Here is a 24,442-nt window from a genome sequence, read left to right as displayed (position 1 = left end):
AACTGGGTCCTCAATTTACCTACCTTAGAAAGGATGGAAGGCTGAGTCAACCTTGAGCCTGGTGAGATTCGAACTTACAGTAATTGCAGACAGCTGGTGTTAATCACAATGCTTTGCCTTGTGAAGGCCTTTCTGCTGAGCCACCAGGCCCATTTTGAGCACCTGACAGCCGGCTTACATTTGCAAGTGATTGCAGCAACCTACAATCACATGACTGTAACTTATTATTATTATTATCAAGCTTGTCTCAGCTTTCCATCCTTCCGAAGTTGGTAAAATCAGGACCCAGATTGTTGGGGGCAATATGCTGACTCTGTAAACCACTTAGAGGGGGCTGTAAAACACTGTGAAGTGGTATATAAGTCTAAGTGCTATTGCTATTATTACCTTTTTTGCCAGATTCCAGCAAAAAAACTCCCATTCAGGAGAATGGATTCACACTTATGACCACGCGATTTGCTTAACAACCACATATTAAAACATCATAAAATCAGGACTGGTCATATGGTTTCTTTGACTTACAACCATCATGACTTACAATTGAAATTCCAGTTCCAATTATGATTGTAAGTCAGGAACTGCTTGTAGGTTATTTCTGTTTGGAGCTGGTTCCCTAGTGAACTATTTTCCTCTGCATTCTAAGTACTTATCTTTCTTTCTTTTCTTTTCTTTTTTTTGGGTAATTTTTATTAAAGTTTACAAATGTAAAGATAGAAAACTAATACAAACCACAGGTAGTCCTTGACTTATGATCACAAGCGAACCGAACATTTCTGCTGCTAAATGAGACATTTGTTAAGTGAGTTTTGCCCCAATTTTACCACCTTTCTTGCCACAGTTGTTAAGTGAATCACTGCTGTTATTAAGTTACTAATATGGTTGTTAAGTGAATCTGGCTTTCCCACTGACTTTCCTTGTCAGAAGGTGGTAAAAGGTGATTGATTACATGACCCTGGGACACTGCAACCAGTGGTGGGTTGCCCCCAGTTCGCACCGGTTCTATAGAACCAGTAGTAAAACCAGTGGGAGGCTCCGCCCACTGACCCTGATGTCATCAAAATGCTTCTGCGCATGCACAGAAACTTCTGCGCTTGCGCAGAAGAGCGTGTGCGTGAGGGAAGCGCACGCATGGCCCTGCTGTGAACCGGTAGTAAAGGTAAGTAGAACCCACCCCTGACTGCAACGGTCATAAATATGAATCAGTTGCCAAATGTTCTGAATTTTGATCACATGACCAAAATGGGGATGCACAACAGTCGTTAAGTGTGAAAAATGATCATAGTTCACATTCTTTCAGTGGCATTGTAACTTTGAACAATTACTGAATGAACTGCTGTAAATTGAAGACTACCTGTACAGAAGATATGAAAAATAGAAGAAAAATTGAGAGAAGCATGACTCCACCTTCCCTCCAGACAAGCATAAGCAATTTTAATAACTGAACACCATCTCTAATATTTCAATAGTAATAAGAATTTTTTTAAAAAAATTCATATCTCATCCCTTATCAGTAATCAAATTATTTTAAAAAATCAGTCCTAACCAGCAAAAATATATTAAGCGCTATCAGGAATAGTAACATACATATGTAGTCTTAATCAAAGTAATCTGTTTTGTAATCTAAAACTAAAACAGAAAAATACTCTCCCCATTTATGAAGTATTACCTAAAGTATCATCATTCAATCCTGATCAATCCCATTAATATTTACCAGGAACCACAAAAGATATACTGCATCCCTGATCAGATAAATTTGCAGTATAAACTTTGTATTCTCTTGTGAAAAGCATGATCTTTTTATAAACCAGATTCAATTAACTGTATTACTAACTTAAGTTCTGCAGTGATTCACTTAACAAGTGTGCCAAGAAAGGTGGTAAAATGGAGGAAAAACTCACTTAACATATGTCTCACTTAGCAACAGAAATCAAATAATCCCATCAAATAATGTCTCACAAATTGACATCTTATCGTTTTCTAATTTGTCTCCTTTTCAGGAATAGCTTGAATAATGTTCCTTTGTTTCCTTTCAGGAACAGTTTGATTCATTTAACATCTTCTTTTTGTAAATCCAAGATGAGAGGGTTTTTAAAGTCGCTCTTCTGATTTATTATTTATTATTTAATAAATAAATTTATTATTTATTATTATTTATTATGTCCCCTGTAATTATTAAAATATCGACTTGTTTCATTTATAAATCCATATTGGCATCATTTTCCATATCACACTTATTCTCTGGAATGTTTAAATCCATTTTCAGATTCACAGCACCTTTTTCCATTGTTACTTTTTGAATATAATCCAGCACTTTTTAAATTCCAAATCCACATCCAAATCAATCTCAGTCTCTATTTTATTGAGTAACAAATTGGGTTGTTCTTCTTTATCCTCTGTAAGTAACTTCTGTCTATATTGTTCCCTTAAAACTGCCTTAATTTCTTCTATAGGCAAATATGTTGCTCCATTGTATGAATGGGTCTGTTTTCTTTTAAAAGTATTTTTTTGCTCCTGCCTCCCTCTTTGCATCTCTTTATTTTCCAATCAGCCAAACTTTCCCAAGGGAGGATTTCTTACAATTAATTTCAAAGATTTTGTATTTTCTTTTATAAATTTTTAAACGCCACATAGGAAATATTTTCTCAATTCTGTCTAGTCCGTTAACTTTCCAAACCCAACATTTTAGTCCCCCTTTTGTTGTTTTCCAAAATTTAAAACTTTTCTTGTTAATACTTAAACTTACTTAAAGCTTCTTTCATCCATGGTAGAAGGAAGATCTGGTTTTTGACAGCTTGCCTTTCAGAAGCATCTTAAACATCTGGAAACTCATGAGCAAGCAGTCTCCTAAAGTAATTAAGAAAGGCTGTAGACCAGGGGTATCACACTCAAGTCCCAGGAGCCGGAACCAGCCCATGGGGTGCTGAGATCTGGCCCGGGGGCCCACTCTGGAAACAGTGAAGGATTGGCCCGCAGTGCCTCTGCCAGTGAAAACAGCTCGGGAGGGCCATGCACAGCCCATCTGGAATCTGTTTTCAGCCGCGACAGCCTCCTGCAGCCTCCGTTTCCTGCCAGCAGAAACGGAGCCCAGACGTTCCACGCGCAGCCTCCCCGAGCTCCATTTTTGCTGGTAGAGGGCTGCAGGAGGCCAACGTGGCCGAAATTGGAGCCTTGATGAGTGACATCGATCTGGCCATGCCCACCCTGGCCACAGCCATCCGAGGTCAAACACAACCCTGATGTGGCCCTCAGTGAAATCGAGTTGACACCCCTGCTGTAGACAAACAGTGTCCTTTTGAAGACAAGGAATTGGGGCTTAGGCAGCATGTTTTCTCGCCATTCACAGACCTCTCAAGCCTGCTGGAGATCACTGCTTTGTAATCTTTTTCCATGAGCAAAGCAACAGACCAAACTTGTAAGTAATCCTAATCTTTTCCGTAATCCAGAAAGGAATTCCAGGGAATCAATCCACTCGCCAGCTCCTCCTTTTGCCTGGATTGCCTGCTCTGCTCTCCCAGAATTGTCTTCAGTCTGCTATTGTTCTCCCAGAACGTGTCTTAAGTACCTGGGTTTCATGAAATTAACTTTCACTAAATTGAGAGGAATTAAGAAGAGAATCAGTTGTGTTTCTAGGCATCCGATTCTGAACTTTTTAATTTGTTTTCTCCGCAGCAGTCTGAAGAGACTGCTAATTTGATAGGAATCTAATGCACTGAAGGAAAGCATTAATTTTGTTCCGCCCTGCAGTTTCTTTGGTTTAAGTATTCTTAGGCACTGCAGCTCAGCAGACAGGTGAAAAAGAGACAACCCACAGATCAAGATAAGCTAAAAGTGCTAATTACCAAAGACAAATGGAATTTTGATAAAGTTTTTTTCAACATAATATTGAATGTTCCTGGAACATTAACACTTATTTCTATATCAAAGAACAAGAGCAAGTGTCAAGAACATACAAGAGAACACACCTTTGAAACCTTATTAAAATATAGTGGGGAAAAATGAAAATGAAATAAACATTCGTTTATTCTTCACAATCATTTGTGGCAGAGGTGGTATTCAGCAGGTTCTGACCAGTTCTGGAGAACCGGTAGTGGAAATTTTGAGTAGTTCAGAGAACTGGTAAATACCACCTCTGACTGGCCCTGCCTCCCCAAAAATGGGGATTTTGCAATAACCTCCTCCTGGAGTGGGAAGGGAATGGAGTTTTTACAGTATCTTTTCCCCTGGAGTGGGGTGGGAATGGAGATTTTACAGTATCCTTCCCCTGCCACGCCCACCAAGCCATGCCATGCCATGCCATGCCCACCAAGCCACGCCCACAGAACTGGGAGTAAAAAAAACTTGAATCCCCCCATTGATTTGTGGGTCATCTGAGTTATTTTTAAAAGAAAGAGGCTTTACTTTCCTAGTTATGACTAAGTAGCAGTGTAGGAGGAAAAACTCTAGTGATATAATGTTGAGAAAGAAGGATTATCTGCCCCCTGTTTTTGTAAGCATTCCAATTTTGACTTGAAATAAAAGGGAGAAAATACATAATGGATCTTCCCTGATGCCTCTCTTTGAGGCTATAAATAAAACAAGACCTGGCATTAACTCCATTCTTGGAAATATATTAGAATATATTACGCAATTATAACTTTGCAAATATTAAAAATAAAGCAATTTAACAGTGGAGTGGATTCTTCTCTTGCAGAACATTTAGTGCAATACGCTGATGGATGTTTCAAACAAAATAATAACAATTTGCAATATTTTTTAAAAATCTCCTAACATTTATAAAATAGTATACATCTTAGAAGGCTTAGGAATGCAGTATAATATTAGAAGCATAGGGCTGGAAGAGACCTCAGAGGTCTTCGAGTCCATCCCCCTGCTCAGACCACCCTGGTCAAATAGTTGTCAAATCTATTTTTGAAACCTCTAGTGATGGAGTGGCAACCACAACCCCAGGAGGCAAGCTATTTCATTGATTAATTGTTCTCACTGACAGAAAATTTCTCCTTACTTCTAGGTTAGATGTCTTTTTAACAATTGACATCCAATTCTGTCTGTCACTGTTCTCTTCAATCAATGTATTGTCAGTTTAATTTCCTACTCAAGCTATAGTAGTGTGTATAGTATAAAGAACTGCAACTGATGACAAGGAAGTTGCAGGAATATGTTAGAGTCCTTCAATTGGATGGGAAGAAGAGAAAAATTGTTAGTCTCTCTATATATATCAAAGACTGCCTCTTATTTGCAGTTGGAGAACATTCTTTTTTACCAAGAAAAATGAGGAAATCCATATATAGCAGCACCAACACAAATTCTTTAGTTTGCATAAATAATACGACCTACAGGCCCTAGATTTTTTAGATTCTGCCTATAAAAGCTCCATGAGGTAAGATGAGAAAACAAAATGTATTCTCCTCAGGGAATTTTGTATGTACTTAAAATTTATCCCCATCTATACTATACTAGAAACACAAATTAATCATTTATTGACTCTGGAAAGTTTTATAGTCATCCATATTAGGATTTTTATACATCATTTTATGTGGTGAGGTCAGATTGACAACAGCAGCAGTTTTTTATTCATCGTTGATAAAGAAACAAGTTTTAATTTCCAGACAGACTGTTGATGTTTCTATTTTAATCTCTGATAATAAGCTTTTTAATAAAGCAGCCTATGATTAGACATTATGACAGATGATGGCCAAAATATATAGATTGATAACAAAATAAATAAATAGTTAAAACAACTCAGAACTGAACTGTTTCCAAATTCAAAAGTTAAATATAAAGAAGATAATGTTTAGATGCTTATAGGTTTGAATACACCTGTCCAATTGAGATTGATGCACTCACAGCTCCTATTCAAAGAACAAGTGGCAACTGTGGCCAGGAAAAACTTTGAGCTTGTTTCTAGAATCTCTTTAGATAGTGACTTGGGCCCTAGTCACCTCATGGACTGTACTTGGGGCTGCCCTTGAAGACCTAGCAGCTAGTCAAAATATAGTGGTATGGGCAATGACAAGGACACCTTGTTATGCCCATGTGCCATTGCTGCTTCACAAACAGCACTCATTGCCACTTCATTTCCAGGTGCAATTCAGGTGCTGTTTGGCATTTATAAAGATCTTCATAGCGCAGAGCCTGGTTAATGGAGGGACTGCTTGTCCCCAATAGTTTGTGCCGATATAGTAAGATTGGGCAAAGTAGACACTCTTCAAGTCCTTTCAATAAAGTAATGTACAGAATAGGACCTAGACTGTGCACCTTCTCTGTCGCAGTGACTGCTTCTGGAATGGCATCCCCTCATCACCCCTAACGGTGCTGCAGTGGCACAGTGGTTAGAATGCAATATTGCAGGCTAATTCTGCCGACTGCCAGCAGTTTGATCCTGACTGGTTCAAGGTTGACTCAACCTTCCATCCTTCCAAGGTCGGTAAAATGAAGACCCAGATTGTTGGGGGCAATATGCTGACTCTGTAAACTGCTTAGAGAGGACTGTAAAGCACTATGAAGCAGTATATAAGTCTATGTTGCCTTTCCTATCCCAGAGATCCCTAACACTCCCATTCTGCAGCTGATCTGCATGTCTTTGTGCTCTGCTCCCAGGTTTGGGGTTCAGGTAGCTATCAAGCCTCTGATCATTTTTTTTAATGCATCAGGTTGTTTGTTCCAGATGTACTGTACGTGTCTTTTTTCTTTCAGTTTTTTGAGATCTAACCACCCAGAGTCAGGAGGCACACCAAACCCAATAAATAAACATTTTTTTTATTAACACATGTTCATCAGCATTGATAAGCAATGCAATAGGAGTCCTTTGGTTTGAGAATCATACAGTTCTATCCTACACTGTACGTATCTAACTCAATTCACTTGGAATTTACATTCATTTGTTTTGGATTACAATACATATAATTAAGGGCTAGTTGTTTTGAGAGCATAGAATAGAATAGAATTCTATTTTGGCCAAGTGTGATTGGACACACAAGGAATTTGTCTTTGGTGCATATGCTGTCAGTGTACATAAAGAAAAAAATAAAATACATTCATTAAGAATCATAAAATACAACACTTAGTGATGGTTACTAATAAGCAACCAAATTGTACTAGGAAACAAATAAAACAATATAAATTGTAAAGATACAAGAAACCCGGTTATAGTAATAAGTAGAAGAGATAGACACTAGTAAGGAAGAGAAGAATAATAGTAATACAGTCTTAATAAATTATTTGACAGTGTTGTGGGAGTTAATTGTTAAACAGAGTGATGGCATTCAGGAAAAAAACTGTCCTTGTGTCTAGTTGTTCTGGTGTGCAGTGCTCTATAGCGTCGTTTTGAGGGTAGAAGTTGAAACAATTTATGTTCAGGATGTGAGGGGTCTGTAGATATTTTCACAGTCCACTTTTTGACTCGAGAGGAATGTCAGCAGTAAGCAGGCAGCATGGAAACTCCAATCCATGGGCACACTAGAGGTTTAGGGAGCCTTGACTAGATCTCCTGAAAGCTCTTCTCTTCCCCTCTCTGGTCTTTCATTCCCATTTCTTATTCCCACAGGAAAAATAGAAACCTCTTCTGTTTAAATAGTCCACTGCTTGGTGATTAAAAAACTCTTCTTGACTTTCCTGCAAAGGTCAATGGAAGTTTTTTTTTTTGTTTTTGTTTTTGTTTTTAAACTAATTGCTGTGAAGAGGTGACTGACCACATTCCTTAAAATTTCATCCGACAATTGCAGTATGACTACAATGTATCACTCTTAGCTTCTTGTAGGTAACTCGTCTCTGGACTTAAAGTCTATAGAGATTCTCAGTCATCCAGGTCATTGTTGTCCCAAAGATGCTTTTTCAGGAGGCAACTGGACTTTCTTGTTTTTTTCTTTAAAGATGTTTGTAATCTGCAAGGAATATAAATCCTTCCATTCCGCACTATCCAGTCAGAGCAGAAGAAGCTTCTTGGATGAGAAGCAAAACGTCTTCAAAGAAAAAACAAGAAAGTCCAGTTGCCTCCTTTGGGACGATTGTCTCTGGACTAATATAAATTTGAATCCTAACCTTCTGCTCCAAGAATGGAAAAGTTTTGTTTGTGACAGGAGAGCTGTGCTTCAAGAGGGAATCCTCCTTTACCGAGGGCTCTTTTTAGAAGCACGGTCTTCTTTTTCTTTTTCTTTTTAATTATGTAGAAATGCATGAACTGAAAAGTTTGGCTTCAAGCCCAAATCAGTATGATTGGATGTTGGGATTTTTTTTTTCCTGCTCTTTCAAAATGTATTCTGAACAAAGTAAGGGTTTTAATCAATATTACCAGATTGAGGAAATATAAATATCGTGCCCTTCTTTCACCAAGATGGATTGCACTTTTAGGCACGCGGGGCCTAATTAAGAAAAAAGGGTGTTTAAACAAGACATTGTTAAAGGTTTTAATTCATCCAGAAATCAGAAATGCTGACTTTACATGAACCTAGAATACTGGAATAGACAAGGATTTCCTTGATTTTTCTTGTCATCTGACTTCTCAGAGTAAGCTAGAGATATTTTTGCCTGAGGCCTGGCCTTGATGTGGATTCTAGATGACACTGCTTTGTTGGCCCCAAGAACCAGAAATGCAACCTCTGTAGGCTGCTCATGGACGCTTTGAGCCAGGCACAAGACATTCCAGAGGGGACATTTCAATGGCAATTCTTAAGATAGTCTGACATCACACTTTTGGTTGGGGTGTGTGTATATTCACATACACACACACACACACACACACACACACATTACATTGCTAGTCAACATGCTTTTTAAATTTTACTTCTGCTTCATTTGGCTTTCAGTGAAGATTCCCTAGTTCCTTTTTCATTAATTTAATTTAAAAAAGGAACTATACAAAAATAAATCAGTTTGACATAAACTACATACCAAAGCCATTTAGAAGAAGTCTTTCAAAAAAAAAACGGGGAGGGGGTCTCCAGATGTTCAGTGATGGAGCAATTAATAAAGTAAATATGCACAAGTACTGAATCTAATAAATAAATAAAATGTACCATTATAATCTGGACTCTAATTCCATTAAACAAGGAGTTAACTTTTCAAAGAGAGCTAAATATATATCCCTATCAATTTGTCATTGGAGATTAGTAGCTGATTTCCAGATGGTTGTCATTTTTATTTGGATCACCCCTAAAATTTGATCACTTAACATTTGTGTCATGTTTACAAGAGATACTCCCAAAAATAGCCATTAACAATAAAGCTGGTTTTGGATACCCTATATATTGGAAGAAGTTATACATAAATCTAATGTTTAATGACTAGTAATTTTGGAAACAGGAAATAACAATTTATGGACAATTGAAAGTATCCTAGATTAGTCTCCTAACCTTTTTGCTTTCAGGAACTCTTCCCACTTTTTAAAATTATGAAGGACCTCAAAATAACTTGTCTTTGTGTGAGTTATATTTATCTATATTTATTTATTAAAAATTGGAAATGATACATTCATCGAAAATTTATTGAATCAAATAAAAATGGAAATATTAAACCCATTAGATATTAACATAAATGTTTTTTTTCATACATGTCTATGTTTTTACCATATAAAAAGTAATAATGAAAAGACTGTCATTCTTTTAAATTTTTGCAATATCTTCAATATCTGGGAAATAATTTTGATTTTGCAGACTCCTAACAGTCTTATGGGACCCTCACTTTAGTAAACACTGCCCTAGGTAAAACATATATGTTGAAAAGAAACCATCTCATCATCATTTAGCAAATAATGTTTAGAGACTACAGGAAGCATTATAATTTAATTTGATAGGCGTTGAATGCCAGTTTTTCTTGATATACATTTACAAACTTGTGACAACTATTTTTTTTAATAGGGATTTCCTGGTTATTTAAACCACAAGTTCCCCTCAATCTGAGCATGGATATTTTTAAGTTCCCCTCCAAAGTAGATGTAAAAGCTGAAATAATACAAGAATAGTAATTAAGAAATGGTTGCCAACTGGAAGATTTCAGTGAAAGACAGATATGGAATGGAGAAAGATTAATGTGGGTAGATTAAAATGTTGAAAAACAGGCCTTATAGTAAAGAATAGAAAGCATAGACTAACTCTCCACAAGAGAATAGAGTGGAGATGGGGAAATCCAGAGAGGGAAGTATACGGAGATGGTATTCAGCCAGCTCGGTTTAGGTGAACTGGTAGCTCCGATGATCAGTTGGCCCCGCCCACCCGCCCCCGATCTATCCTTTATTTCCTGCTTTGTAGCTCATCTCAATCGCGCAGCACAACTGATTCCCCCCCCCCCCCGCTGTTCTACTTATCGTTGCTGACTTGGAAGGTAAGCAGCTGAGCTTCTAAATGTGAAGCGCGTGCTCACCGAACCAGTTGTTAAACCTGCAACATCCCACCACTGGAAATATACTCATTTAATGTGTCTGTCTATCTATCTATCTATCTATCTATCTATCTATCTATCTATCTATCTATCACACATAGACATACACACTGGGAGAGTTATTTCACACTTCCTTTCAGCTTGATATGGGGCCATTGATATGCACTCATGGGGTACTTTTTATTAACTAGTATTGTATCATCTGATGACAACATAGTGTAGGGTACAATTTACCATCATCTCAACTATGATCTCATGCTGTCAAATGCTATGGTGAAGCCAAGGTATACTATGTCCAATATGTGGTCAGCTAAACTGGACAGTCTCATAAGAGATATGACAGTTTTTGATGTGAAAAGCCAATGCAACACTGTTGTTTCTTTAAATATGGAATCCATGTAAATATTTCATTGTCGGTCTTCTGTTCACAAGCATCCACACTGTAAGGAAGAGTATCTATCTACAAGCTGCATTGTTTAAAATAAGCCCATGGTACATGTAAGAATGGACTTTATCTTCTAAACACCCTGGGGTGTTATTACTCAGATAATTAGATACTGGAACCAGGAGTGTTTAGAGTAAGAGTATAACAAATCAACTCAACAACAAATAAATCTCACACCCGTACACCCCCATATTGGCGCAGGTTTCATCAGAGAAGAATAATGCAGCAATTAGTGTATATTATGTGATAAGTTCATTGCTACATGAATAGTTTTTGCAGTATATCTGGCACATTCTTAGTAATCATTATTTTTTGCTGCTGTTAGGATGTCGTGAGTGTCATATATTTCAACAGGAGCTAAGAATCATGGATGGATGTGCTCTGCCCTGTTATTTCTCACAATATTATATGATGTAAAGTTGGAGAAATGTTGCTGCCAGTGCATCTTGAGTGGTTGGACCATGATTCTGTGATCTGCTTTGGCACTACTATCTCTTCTGCATGATTCCTCCGATATAAATACTCAGAAGTGATATTTAATGCACCAGGTCTCACCGCAATCTAAAATGGCCGCACCAAATGGAGTTGAATGATTGTTCCAATCGCAGTCTTAGCACAACAGGGGAGAACATAGCCAGCAGGTGAACTAAATAAATTAAAACAAATGTAACAGTTGATGAAAGGGTGAGGCTGAATGACTCTTCAGTATTGGAATTTTGTAGCGAGGGAATACACAGACACTGAGGATATAAACCATCGCATTTTAAATAAAAGTTCAGCATTCACAAAATTGAAGGCGTTTTTAATACCACTGAAGCCCCAAGCAATTATAATTACACGAAATAGATGGCTACTTGTATAGGTTCATGCTATAGTCACAGCAACAAGGAAGGAGCACATTTCTATGGAAAGTTTTTCTTAATAGATTCATATCAGATTGCATTATTACTAGACTATACATTAATATATTATCAATTTGTATAATATATATATTAATACATGTATACTGTTATATACTATATTATATTATTGGCTTTATTATGGATGCTACCATATTATTATTGGCACATGGCAAGATGTACTGTCAAATTGCTAAACAATTGACTAGAAGTAGGATTAGGATGAGCAGCCTGCAGAGGGTATAGCATATGTTCAGGTCCACAATATTGGTTCCCCATCTAATAGCGGGGACCTGCATTAATCTCAAAAGAAATAAATTCAATAAAACTGAGGTCCTGGAAAGAAAAACAGAGAATGGTTGAAAACTTCTGAGGGTTTGGCCTGGAGAAGAGAAGATTGCAGGGAGACATGACAGCTGCATTCAAATATCCAAAGGAGTGAGATGAATAATACTAGGAAGAATTTTTCAGCTATTTCAAAGACAGAACAAGAAACGATGGGTTTAAAAGGCAAGGAAATACATGTTGTTGGTTGAACATCAGGAAACATTTTGTTAGTAGCAGCAATTTAGCCATGGAACAGGCAGCCTTGGCAGGAAATGTTGGGAGGGAGGGAGGTCTCCTTCAATGGAGGTGTTTCATCAGAGGCTGAATGACTATTTGCAGAGGATGCTATAGTCACGGATTCTTGAATTGGAAAGGGAGTTAGACTAGATGATCTTGAAACGCCTTCCAATCGTCATATTTTATGATTCTGTGAAGATCTAAATATGAAATATCTAAAAGATGATCCGAAGATCACAGTTCTTGATTATGGGGTAAGTTTCAAATATACACACTGTATTATTATGGAAATTAGGATACATAACTACAGTTACAGTATGTATAAAGCTGTAAGTCTATTCTATCCAAAAGTAAAGTGACAAAACAGGGCACTTTGATTATTTTTCAGAATCCATATTCTGGCTTTTTTGATACTCACTAAAGTTCATTCTTAGTCACAGTAATAGGGCAGTTTCCAATGGCGTTGAGCTATATGAACTTTATCCTAGAGCAGAAGAGAATCCAAACAAATTTATCTGGGTTGTGAATTTGAGCCACTATTCTGAAACTGGCCAAATAAATTCCGCTGAACCATCTGTGCTTTAAAACAAAACAAAACAAAAAATCTGGGTAGAAGCCCAGCATTTAATATCAATAGATGTGAGTGACTTTTAAAATCAATATAATCTTAACAGCGCTGGGAAAAAGACTTCCCAGGAAGCAGCAGCACTGGGAAAAAGACTCCTAAAGCAGCCTCCTCCAATTACATGATTTTAGAATTACATCCATCTTACATGATTTTAGAATTGCCTTACATCAGCTAAGTATTCCCCCATATTGGCCTAGGATGATAGAAGACATATAACCTAAGAGATGTTGAGACTATCATGTTGTGAAGGCTGCATTACATAATAAAGCTAACAGGTAAATAACTCATCATTTCTTCATTGTATTTCCCCGCTTTTGCTTTAGCAATTAAATATTATTTCCAGAGTTAACTCCCACATTCCAGATAAACAAAAGCTTCGCTGTGTACAAAGAGAAAACATGTGCTTCTATTCAATACACAATTTGTATTGTGTTACATCTCTGGAAAGCAACTAATTAGACAATCAATACTTTGTCATCCTGTGAGATGCAAAATTATAAAGGCGACTGGGCTCCATGTAAGCATATAATGGGCAACAGCACTTCCTTTCTTGTAGCAGTTGTGAGCATCGGCTGAGAGCATTAAAGAAGAGCCACTGCCACTGAGTTAGAACCATCTAATATCTCGAAAGCTTAGAATGAGATTTCTATACAAGCTAAGAAATAAATTGCACCTTTCTTAGATCAATTAGGACTTGTGGAGATCTGGTGAAATGATATCACAAAGCATTAATTGTAGCATTCTGCTTTATATAGCTTCTCTCATAGACAGTTCTGTAAATTATTTTTCACTCTTAGAAATTATATTTCCCAAGATTCTTTTGGAAGAATTTCACGCGTAACTTGTATAGAATAGAATAGAATAGAATAGAATAGAATAGAATAGAATAGAATAGAATAGAATAGAATAGAATAGAATAGAATAGAATAGAATAGAATAGAATAGAATAGAATAGAATAGAATAGAACAGAACAGAACAGAACAGAATTCTTTATTGGCCAAATGTGATCGGACACACAAGGAATTTGTCTTGATGCATACGCTCTCGGTGAAACATAAAAGAAAAGATGAATTTGTCAAGAATCATAAGGTACAACACTTGATGATAGTCATAGAGAAACAGTCAATATAAATTGTAAGGATACAAGCAACAAAATTACAGTCATACAGTCATAAGTGGGAGGAGATGGGTGATAGGAATGATGAGAATATTAATAGTAATGCAGACTTAGTGAATAGTTTGACAGTGTTGAAGGAATTATTTGTTTAGCAAGGTGATGGTGTTCGGGAAAAAAATGTTCTTGTGTCTAGTTGTTCTGGTGTGCAGTGCTCTATATCATAGTTTTGAGGGTAGGAGTTGAAACATTTTCTGTCCAGGATGCGAGGGGTATGTAAATATTTTCACAATATGTAAGGTTTCTTGTAAGTTGTCCAATTCTCAACAGCCTTGCGCAGCTTGCAACGATAAAAGAAATTACAATAACATCCTAAAAAAATAAAAGACAAAAACTGACAAGAGCAATGAAGTGAGGGGCTTCCTGCTTCCTCACCAAAGACCTGAGTGGAACATATATACAGGCTGACTTTTAAGTATCTATCCAGCTATTCCAAAATACAACTGTTTCATCAGCAGCCATAGCAACAAGAGTATTTGTGCATATGTGTGTCAAAAATGGCAAAACATGGAATCACCATGCAAGCTCCCTTCATACACACATGTACTGTATGGCCAGTGCCTATATAAAAGAGGCAGACCCTAAGCGATCATGCTGCTTCTGTTATCTTCTGTTTTTGATGTGCCCTTCCAGATGCTGCTAACTTTTAGCATATCTTTTGTCTTCCAAAAGGGCTCATTATACAATTCCCAGAATTACTAGCCCATTGTGGCCATTGCTTTGGAATTCTGGGAGTTCCAATCCCAATAAATCTGGAGAGCATTAGGTAGAGAAAGATTGGCTTACAATATTTTTTAAAATAGCGTAAGTTTGGTGAAACCAAAATAGCCACTAATATAAGGAACCGAAAAGCCATAGATACAGGATCCTATAGAAGTAACAAGATGCACTTGGGCTAAATGAATCACATATATCCCATTTACTCCAGATTTGTTTTCATTTTTTTAAAAAAATTATACATTATTTAGTCTATTTATAATTGTAGACAGATCATTTGGAAAATATATAGAATTTAAGGAGGATAATTAAAAAGTTGTTCTGAGTACATACTCAAAAATATATTTTGTGAACACTGAAATTGCGTGATAAATTTAACTAGTCATGTTATTATGCAAACTTAATTATTCTCTTTGGCTTGGCTCCAGAGTCAGTCTTCTGTGAACAGGAATGTTTCTTCCATCCACAAAAAAAATTTAAGCCAGTAGAACTTTTCTGCTAATGGGACGAGGAAGAAAGCAATCTTCATTGTTTCCCAACCTCTATAGTCCCCTATTTGTGTTCTGACATTGAACATATAATTGGGAAGGTTGAAGGACTCTTCAGAGCAATGTTGAAAGAAGAATGAAGGTTGTAGAGGGAGCAAAGATCTGACAATTATTGCTCCCTCCAATCATGACAAGGGCAGCATTCAAATCATAGCTTTGCTGGGGATGATCTCTCCAGTTCAGTAAGGCGCTGGATTCTTATTTTATGAGTATTCTAGGCTTTGCAATGGTTTTGCTTGAGTGTGTGTGTAAGAGGTAAAGTTTTCATACACTTCTCCAAATCTGTGATTTCTTCAAATGTATTTATATGAATAGTTGAAAGTATCTATACTTCCAAGTATAGGTTGTGTGCCCTTACTCCCTTTGCACTTGTATATTCCTTTATAGACCTTCAGTTATTGAATGGGCCTTAGACTGGAGCCACAGTAAAGCAAGATTTATTCCACTCAATTAAGAAGACTTTTCTACTTGTCCCTTCTGATAACTATTCCCAAAATTAGGTGGTGAAACTAATGGAGAAAGATCAAAGTGTAAATGCAAAGGATAGCACCGTCCTTCATTTTCTAATTGAATTGTGGTTGTTTTTCTTGTTCTTATAGTTCCTTGATATATTGGATGCTTCCCATCATCAGATGAAAGTGTCTTGTGTGGAAATATGACTTAAACCTTAGAAATAATCCTTTTCAGTATTAGCTTTTTGGAAAGAAGAAGATAGTTTATCAAAAATACAGATGGATTCAGGCAACAATAGGTGGCACAATTTTCCAGGAGCTGCTGCTGCCGCTGTTGTGCATTCTAAGCAAATTTTATTTAGGGGAGTAACACTTAGGGGAAAAGCAGTCATGCACAGCTAAGGTGAATGTTTAATCAAATTATATAAGGAAAAAACTTTGACTTGAAAATAAAAGTTTTTTTTTTTCAATCCTGTGTTAATCTATTGAAATTATAGTCATTGTTATGCACAACTTTTAGTCTTGTCCTGTTTTTGTAATACATTTTTTGAGGTATCCTAATCTCTCTCATCCTCCACATGTACAATGCAGTGGTCAAATCAGGAGCAAACATTATTCTGGATCATTTCACGGTTTGCTTATAGTCTTAATGGATGATCTTAGGCAAGCCTATCTTATAGAGAAGCAATGCTATAACGCTTCGTATATAGTACTAAGTGTATCATTCCACTTAAATAGAGGAAGACCATTTAAATAAATGGAACGACATGGTTGGCTTCCAAGTTTCATCATTAAGGCATCAAAGTCATACAACAAATTGACTGCTTTGATTGCATTTTCATGTCTTTCTCAAGGCCCTTGAAATTTATATAGGAAGTATCTGCATGTATTATTGGCACCCTATACATTATGAGAGATAGATGTGAACCAACTATAGCAAAAATGGTTTTGGAAGAGAAAGCCATGTCACAAAAACAACATAAAAATTAGGCCTTTTGCTAATTTGGAAGCCCAATAACCATTTAACCAATAGACTTTATTAGATTCTGCAGTCAGGGCTCCTTCTCTTCCTGTTTTCCCTTGGTTACCAAACAAACCATTACTATCACTGGATATAGTGGTGAATTGGTGTCCAAAGCAGTACAATGTAGACAACAAGACCACAAAAATCCAGGTTATATAAACAGAACTTTGTACATCTCCTAAGAAGTGTCATGAATTATGGCTGATGATATTAAATAATTTTTTTAGATTTCTATCTATTCATCCAAGTTAGGTTTTTTTTCCCCTACAGGAAGACTTGAATTCTTAGTTTCTAGTTTCTATGCAGACTTTAGCCATCAAGCGGATGATCTAGAAATTATCTAAGCTTAATAAGATGGACATGAGTGTGCATTATAGACAATATGGTTTTAAGTAAAACAAACCTTGTATTTTCTTCCTTCTTCCCTATTGGTTGAGGTTTATGGTCTAATTCACAGTGGATTGAGTTTGCATTTTAAATATGATGGCAATCAAACAAGCTCTCCCAGCTCCAACCATCATATTCTGAAAACAGTAGCCTTCAACCAAATATTAGGCTGCGGCCCAGTACTTTCCATGTTTAGTCCAGCCCTGTTAAGCACCCCTCTGAATTGAACTGAATTGAAAACTGAACATTATTTTTATGTGTTAAGCCATATCAGTTTCCCTTAAACTAGCATCTTCTTGAATATTTAATCATCTCTGATAAATGTATTTCATTTGTGCTTGAACAGCACAAGACAAAGTAAAACAATATTCAGGAGGACAAATACAACAAATATGTGCGGTTCATCTGTGGCAGATACATTTAGTAGTGGTAGTTTCCACGTTTTTAATAAATAGTCTTCTGCTTTATAGTTAAATGACATCTAGGGCTAAGCATTATTTTACAGGCTGGTCTTGAAAGTATTTATAATGCCAAAGGATGAACCTGCAGGGCATTGAAGAATAAGGTGGTGCACAGTGGGTTGGGATGATATACCTTTCAAAGAAAAAAGGACTAGTGTGTAAGGATTGCTGTTTACAATAATGCCCGTGAAATAAGAGGGAAATCCAAAGCAGGTGGTTCAAAGGCAGAGAGAAGGGGGTGGTATTTGAAGGCGAAAGCTTTCACTCCTCCACTCCAGCTTCTCTTTATTTTAAGGACCTTGGGGAGGGAAAGTAAGAGAGTTTGCTGTTCCTGGCAGAGTCCTCCCACTAGTGCATAAGCAGAAGCTTAGGCAATATGTGAATAGCTGCATACGAAGCTTGGCAATGAACCTGAGGTGGGCTAGAGAGATTATTTATGCAGAGGGATGCAAGGGAAAAGGAAAATATCCCATTTTAATATGCAATACATACAATCAGTGATAGCAGTTTTGAGTTCTTTCAAAGCCCCCCACTCCCCAAATGCCTTTAATTCACACGAAGGCAAGATTAATATCTTGCGCTCTCTCTCTCTCTCTCTCTCTCTCTCTGCTACCCCACCCCCACTCCTGCCTCGTTCTTTTTCTCCGCACAAGGAAAACGTGGGTTGGTACCATTTTATTGTTCTGCTGGGAAGATTTGAGCAGGAGCTTTTGTCTTTTTAAAGGGCTAATCTAATCAGGGATAGGTGATTGTTTTTAAAAAGCAAAACCAAAAGGTTGCCGGTGGGGGCTGGCGTTGGGGGAGAGAGATCCCTTAATACTCCCAACCACCATTCTCCCCCCCCACTCCCGAATACCCCTGGAACTGAGAGGGGAGGGAAGGGAAAGGATGAAATCGAGTTGGACAGGGGGAAGTCTGGAGGGCGACCAGGTGTCCCTTTGAAGATGTGGTGCCCTGCTGAAATCCACCCCACTGCTAGAGGCGCGGCAAAAAAAAAAAAGAAAGAAAGAAAGAAAGAAAAAGAAAGGAAGGAAGGAAGAGTTGGAGGAGGAATGCTGTTGCCGGTTTCCAGGGTGAAATCCTCAGGCTTGAACGTTAAAAACCCAACCGGAGGAGAATCTCTACCTTAACAGCAGCAGCAACGAGCGTAGCCGAGCAGCAGAGGAAGACCTAAGAATCGGCCAATCTCAAATCAGTCTTAATCAGGCAGATATCTCACGGCCATCCGCATTTAAATTGCACACGCGTCCACGAGAGAGAGAGAGAGAGAGAAAGAGAGAAAGGTTGTAGCCTCACATACGTGTGAAGCCAGACCCAGGCAGCGATGGTATGCACTGGCGGGTGGCGTGGGGGGGGGGGAGAGAGAGGGAACGCCACAAGAGGCTTTTGTTTTATTCCCCCCACGATGAGTTTTTGCAGTGCTCCGAGCAGTTTAAGGGAAGCGGCGGACGGCGGAGAAAAGCTTCCGCTTCTCTGGCTGGCAGAAAAAACTCTGAAGCTGGATGTGGTTTCAGCACCAAGAGCTTTGGACAGCTCACTGCGTTCGGCAGAGCTGCCTGCTTGCCTTCTATCCCCCCCACCTCTCCACGCCGCCTCTATTCCTCCCCCCCCCCCCCGCATTACTGTACAGCTGGAGATGCATCTAAATTAAGTCCTATTCAACAACAAGTAGATCTCTTCTGTCCGGGAACCCACACTAGATTCTGCTCTCAATTAAACTGCCTTTTCTTTTCACGGAATTGACCGCCCGCCGTAATTATCCCGGTTTTTTTTTTCCCTCTCTCTCTCTCTCTTTCTCTTCCTCCTCCTCCTCCCCCTCTGCCTCTCATCCTCCCTCCCTCTTCTCTCTCTCTCTCCCTCTCTCTCTCTCTCTCTTCTTGCAGGAACGACTCTTTGGGAACCTGGTCCACCCAGGGATGTAAAACTGTGCTTACCGATGCATCCCATACAAAATGCTTATGTGATCGTCTCTCTACCTTCGCCATTTTGGCTCAGCAACCTAGAGAAATAGTAAGTAACAAAGGAGGGGAGGGAAACTAAAAAAAAAAAAAAAAATCCCTGAGTTTAATGGAAAGGCTGGGAGAATGTTTTAATGCATTCCGGATTAACTCCAGAGATATTTCAGTAACCTGTATTCAGGAATTATATCACTGCTGCGGGTCAGAAAGAGATTGGATCTTCTCCCTCGTAGCTTACAGTTTATGGAAATGAATTACCGATTTTTGCCACATAAACAGCTACTATCAGTTTCAGATGTCGAGCAGGTCCTATTTGTAAAGAGGAAATTTAGCAGCTGTAATAGATTACATTTAAGAATAAATTAATGAAATAGGAATGGGTGAGATATTTCTGATCATTAGTGCCAGTAGAATAGGGGACCTAGCCACTCTTGTTAAACAGATTGCAGTTGTGCGTTTTCAGTACAGGGAATATATATTATTTGTTGACATTTATGAGAGACAATTCTATATGCATAAAATGAGAACAAAAATGTAAAATAACTAAAAATAACTATGTATGGATTTTTTTTTTAAAAAAAAGCCCTGACTATTAAAATAGATTTTCAAGTACCTGGGCAACCTTTGGGAAACAGTGTTAAGTGTACAGTCAGCAATCATCTTACCTGTAACCTAGAAGTGTCTGACTGAAATAAACTCAAAATCCATTTTAAGCAATACATTTTATATTGCCTAGATGACACATCATATCTAGATAAAATGTAATTTACACTGGAGTCTTTAGGCTTTTCAGCAGCATATTGCTAAATCAAGCAGGGTATCTCTGAAAACTTCTTGGTTTAATTAGCCAATGACATATACATTTTGCAGTTAAAAAAACTGATAAAAGAAGTAGAAGTGCTGATATGTATGAGGTATATTTGGTGGAATTAAAAAAGATTTTTCTTCCTCAAGGTCATTTATTCTTCAACTGTGAAAATATTAAACAGAAGAAGACATTTTTGTCTGTTTGTTTTAAAGGTCCAGATTTTTCAATTATTCTATGTGTTTTTGTTAATTTCTCCCATACGTGTTTCTTTTATCCATTTAAAGCCACAAGAAAAAATGTATAGCTTTAAGGCAAAGTTATTGTACTGTCAAAAAAGTTTGGTCATAAGTATTGGATAAGGAACTGCATTTAATTTGTCAAAATAAGCCAAATTATTTCTTCAGCTCATTACTTTGGCTTTCAAGGGAAGATGTAATTCCAAACTGTTGCTCTTTTTCTAAAGCTAAAAATCTGTAATGGCAATAAATATAATGGCCTCCCATGGAACTGTTGATATCACTAACCTTCTTGGAAAGAAACAAAACTATTTCTTTATTTGGTGAGTGAAATTGGGTTTGATCCTATTCAAGGCCACAATAGGTATTAACTTGGTATTCTGAAATCTCAGGGGCTTAAAAGCATTACAGTCTCAAATTGACGCTAAAGTAGGAAGGAATGGCTGCTTACTGGTAATTCCATTGACATGAAATAGCTATGTACCAATTAGATTTGCAACATCTTTTTTTTTTTTTTGCTGCAGTTATTAGAATATGGTTTCCTCTGATAGATATTTGTTATGATCCACAGATCATGGAATCATCTGGTGCTCCCTCAGTAACCCTAATAGTAGGCAGTGGCCTTTCATGCTTGGCTTTGATCACCCTAGCAGTTGTCTATGCAGCACTATGGAGGTATGTAATTGATAAGTGGCTTTGTAAAACTACAAAAGAAGCTTTTCTGCTCTAAATAAAAGTCTGTGTCTCTTCTATAAGAGTTGCTAATTAGATATTGTAATATGCAAATAATTCAGTTTAAAATGTTACATTTTGTTGTTAAGGTTGTGCTACTCATGATTAAGTTTATATTTACCGACAATTGAAATAAAGTTAACACAAAAATAGTTTGTTGCGAAAGTGACTTCCTGCAAAGGATCCTGGATTGGGGCTGAAAGGCGAAAGCGGAAGTAGTATGCTCCATCCCATATTCGGGTAGACCAGGTTGCCCTGATAAAAAAACACTCATGATTAAATATCTATTTTTTTCTTTAATTACATTAAGGACATCAGTTGTGATCAAAAAATCTTTGTGAGTGCTGAAGTTGCAACACACATTTCCATTATATTCAAAGAATATCCCTTTCACTTCTATGAAGATATGTGTGTACCTCTATCCCTTTGGTTGAGAAGCCTAGATCCATATGGAGCTCTAATTTGAGACCATCATTCATTATGGTAAACAAAACAATTGAGTGACAAGTACTCCTAGTACTTCAGCATTCCCACTAATGTAATCCTAGTTCTTGTTGATTCAGTGGCACAATATTGCTTATTGCATAACAGGCCCTCACTAAGTTCTATCTTTAAACCACTGCATATATTCAATTTTTTTCTTAATACAATGAATGCTCCCATGAATACACAAGTACAGAGACACAATTTGAGACACCTCATAATGATTTCCACACACCAACAGTAATTGTGGGGTTGAAAGTTTTTTTTTTTTTTTGTACAGATTTTCACTAATTGAATGCATCCTCAATTATCACATGAGATTCAACTGATTGTATGTACTGTCCCTTAGATCACATTCACAGTGGAAGCAAAGAAAAAATCCCAATTTGAGAGAGATGACCATTTGCAATGTAGAAGGGGGGGGAAATGAAGTAACCATTGAAAGGAAAAATGATACTGAATTACAGCATGCTTACAGATTATTCTTTCCCATGACATCTGAATAAGTAGATGCTTCATCCAATTGATTCAGAAGAAACAACACTTCAGAACTAGTTTATTATTAATCACTAATATATATTCATGCATGACACTGAGGAAATAAATAAATGAATACATCTACATATATTAAAATGTGTAGGTGAACACACTAAAATACGATGCTATCAGAAGTTGAACGTAGCAAGCATAATAGTTTTAGCTTGTGTAAACTGTAAGGGTAAAACACCATGCCTCCTGTGCCTTATTGTTTCGAAGTGATGGCCAGGGGCAACGGGGATGGCTTCTGTGGAGTTTTACAGTATTTATGGTCCAAGTGGCTCTAAAGTTGAATTATAAATACTGTAAGGTATGTTTATGACTATATCTTTGGCTGTGTTAAAATGAAAGTAATGTGAAACTAGGATTAGGGATACATCAGTAGAGTGACCAGAGGGAAGAAAGTGAGATAATGCCACCCAGAATCATTTAGTGAGATGGATGGTTATAAAAATAAAATAAATAAAATAAAATAAATAAAATCAGTGGAGCAAAAAAACTGTCCAGAGGGAAGAACTAGGAGACTTCGTGTGTTCACTTGAAAAAGCATTATCCAGGGCCCTTTAAGATACAGAGGTAGCCCATCATGTCTGTAATAAATTGATTTTATTTCATACTTCTGTAAAATTACTCATTATGTTCTTCAGTAACCATGTAGCAAAATTACTTGTTTGGGAATGATTCATATTAAAAAAAAAAACCTTGTAAATCTAAGATTTTGATTGAGCAAATCAAATAGTAGTATAGTTCCTTGATAAAAACAAATTTTGTAGCAGCTTTAGAATATACTCAGTTTGGTATAATCCAAAATATTTTTTCAACATAAAAATGATGTCTTTCATTAATCAAGTTTCATACAGGATTTGCATAATTCGGACAAATATGTTTATATATATATAAACCACAATATCCAATGTGCAGTATCAGGTAGTTACAATAATTTTTACTGAATTAAGAAAATAAATTATATCTTTACATACTAAATATATTTTATAAAGTATGATATTTTGAAGAAGTTTAAATTGTTTAGTACTGCTAAACTTTCTAGTTACTCTCTATGAAACTCACCATTTTAGGAGCAAATATCTTAGATTAGGGCTGTCAAATTCGCAGCCTGTGGCCTAGATGTATCATACACTGGCCACACCCAGTTTAATGAAGGGGAAAAATTGTGATACATCACATGACAATGCCATGACAACACTGTGACAACGGCGAGCTTGACACCCCATCTTAGATCAAAATATACATTAATGGAAGTTTGCTTGTGCAAACTTTCCCTGTCTTCCCAATATAACTTTGAGTATCCATTATCCTCAAACCGTTAGATATGAGGCATGTGGCTACAGTAGAACATGGAGTTTGTGAAACTATTTATAAATATACCCCATTACTATAATTTTTGAGCCTGTGCTTACTCCAGATTCAGTTTTTGGAGGTGACTTGAAACATCAATCCTCATTTTAAAAAAATCATATCAAGATTTGTAACTTATTCGTATAATTATCAGAGGGGATGAAAATGTATCTTTTACAACATATTTATAAACATGTACAAAATATTATGAACTTTCTCTTAAATTGAATGACAAAGCCATGATTGTCCATCAAATAAATGAGATGTTATTAATTTACTAAAATTAAGTTTGTGCAAGATTAACTTTTTAGCAATGGAATGAGTTATCTCATCTAATGTCTATATACTTTGTAAAACATAATTAAGCAGTACTTTAATTAGTGAAACAAATCTAGGCAAACAATGTTCCATTTTGAATCTGAATAATCCATTTCTATATAACCATCAATTTAGCTTTGTTAATCATATGAATATCCATTCAGATATTCCTACTGCATTTGTGAGCATAATCCTCCAGTAAGGTCCACTGTATGTCTTATGAGAATGGGAAGGACATGAGTAAATTTATCATTCATACTTAATTCAATTCATAGTCATTTCTCTATGGCATCTGTAAAAATAATTCCCCAGTGGACTGCAATCACTCAAACAGCTGCCTCCT

The 24,442-nt window shown here is 36.9% G+C and overlaps 1 protein-coding gene across 1 annotated transcript in view; it reads left to right on the top strand.

Moving 5' to 3' along the window:
- Positions 1-24,442, top strand: part of ADGRB3 (adhesion G protein-coupled receptor B3) — a 487,840-nt gene that overhangs the window by 321,474 nt on the left and 141,924 nt on the right. The window contains exons 16-17 of the mRNA XM_070954680.1: positions 19,555-19,681; positions 21,245-21,348. Coding sequence (XP_070810781.1) covers positions 19,555-19,681; positions 21,245-21,348 — 231 coding nt within the window. The remainder of the gene's footprint in view (positions 1-19,554; positions 19,682-21,244; positions 21,349-24,442) is intronic.

The sequence above is a fragment of the Pituophis catenifer genome, unplaced genomic scaffold (genome assembly GCF_029215685.1).
Source record: "Pituophis catenifer annectens isolate HBS135680 unplaced genomic scaffold, rPitCat1.0.hap2 SCAF_1, whole genome shotgun sequence".
In the NCBI taxonomy this organism is placed as follows: Eukaryota; Metazoa; Chordata; class Lepidosauria; order Squamata; family Colubridae; genus Pituophis; species Pituophis catenifer.
Note: the sequence above shows the minus strand (reverse complement) of the source record. Positions and strands in the feature narration are given on the sequence as shown.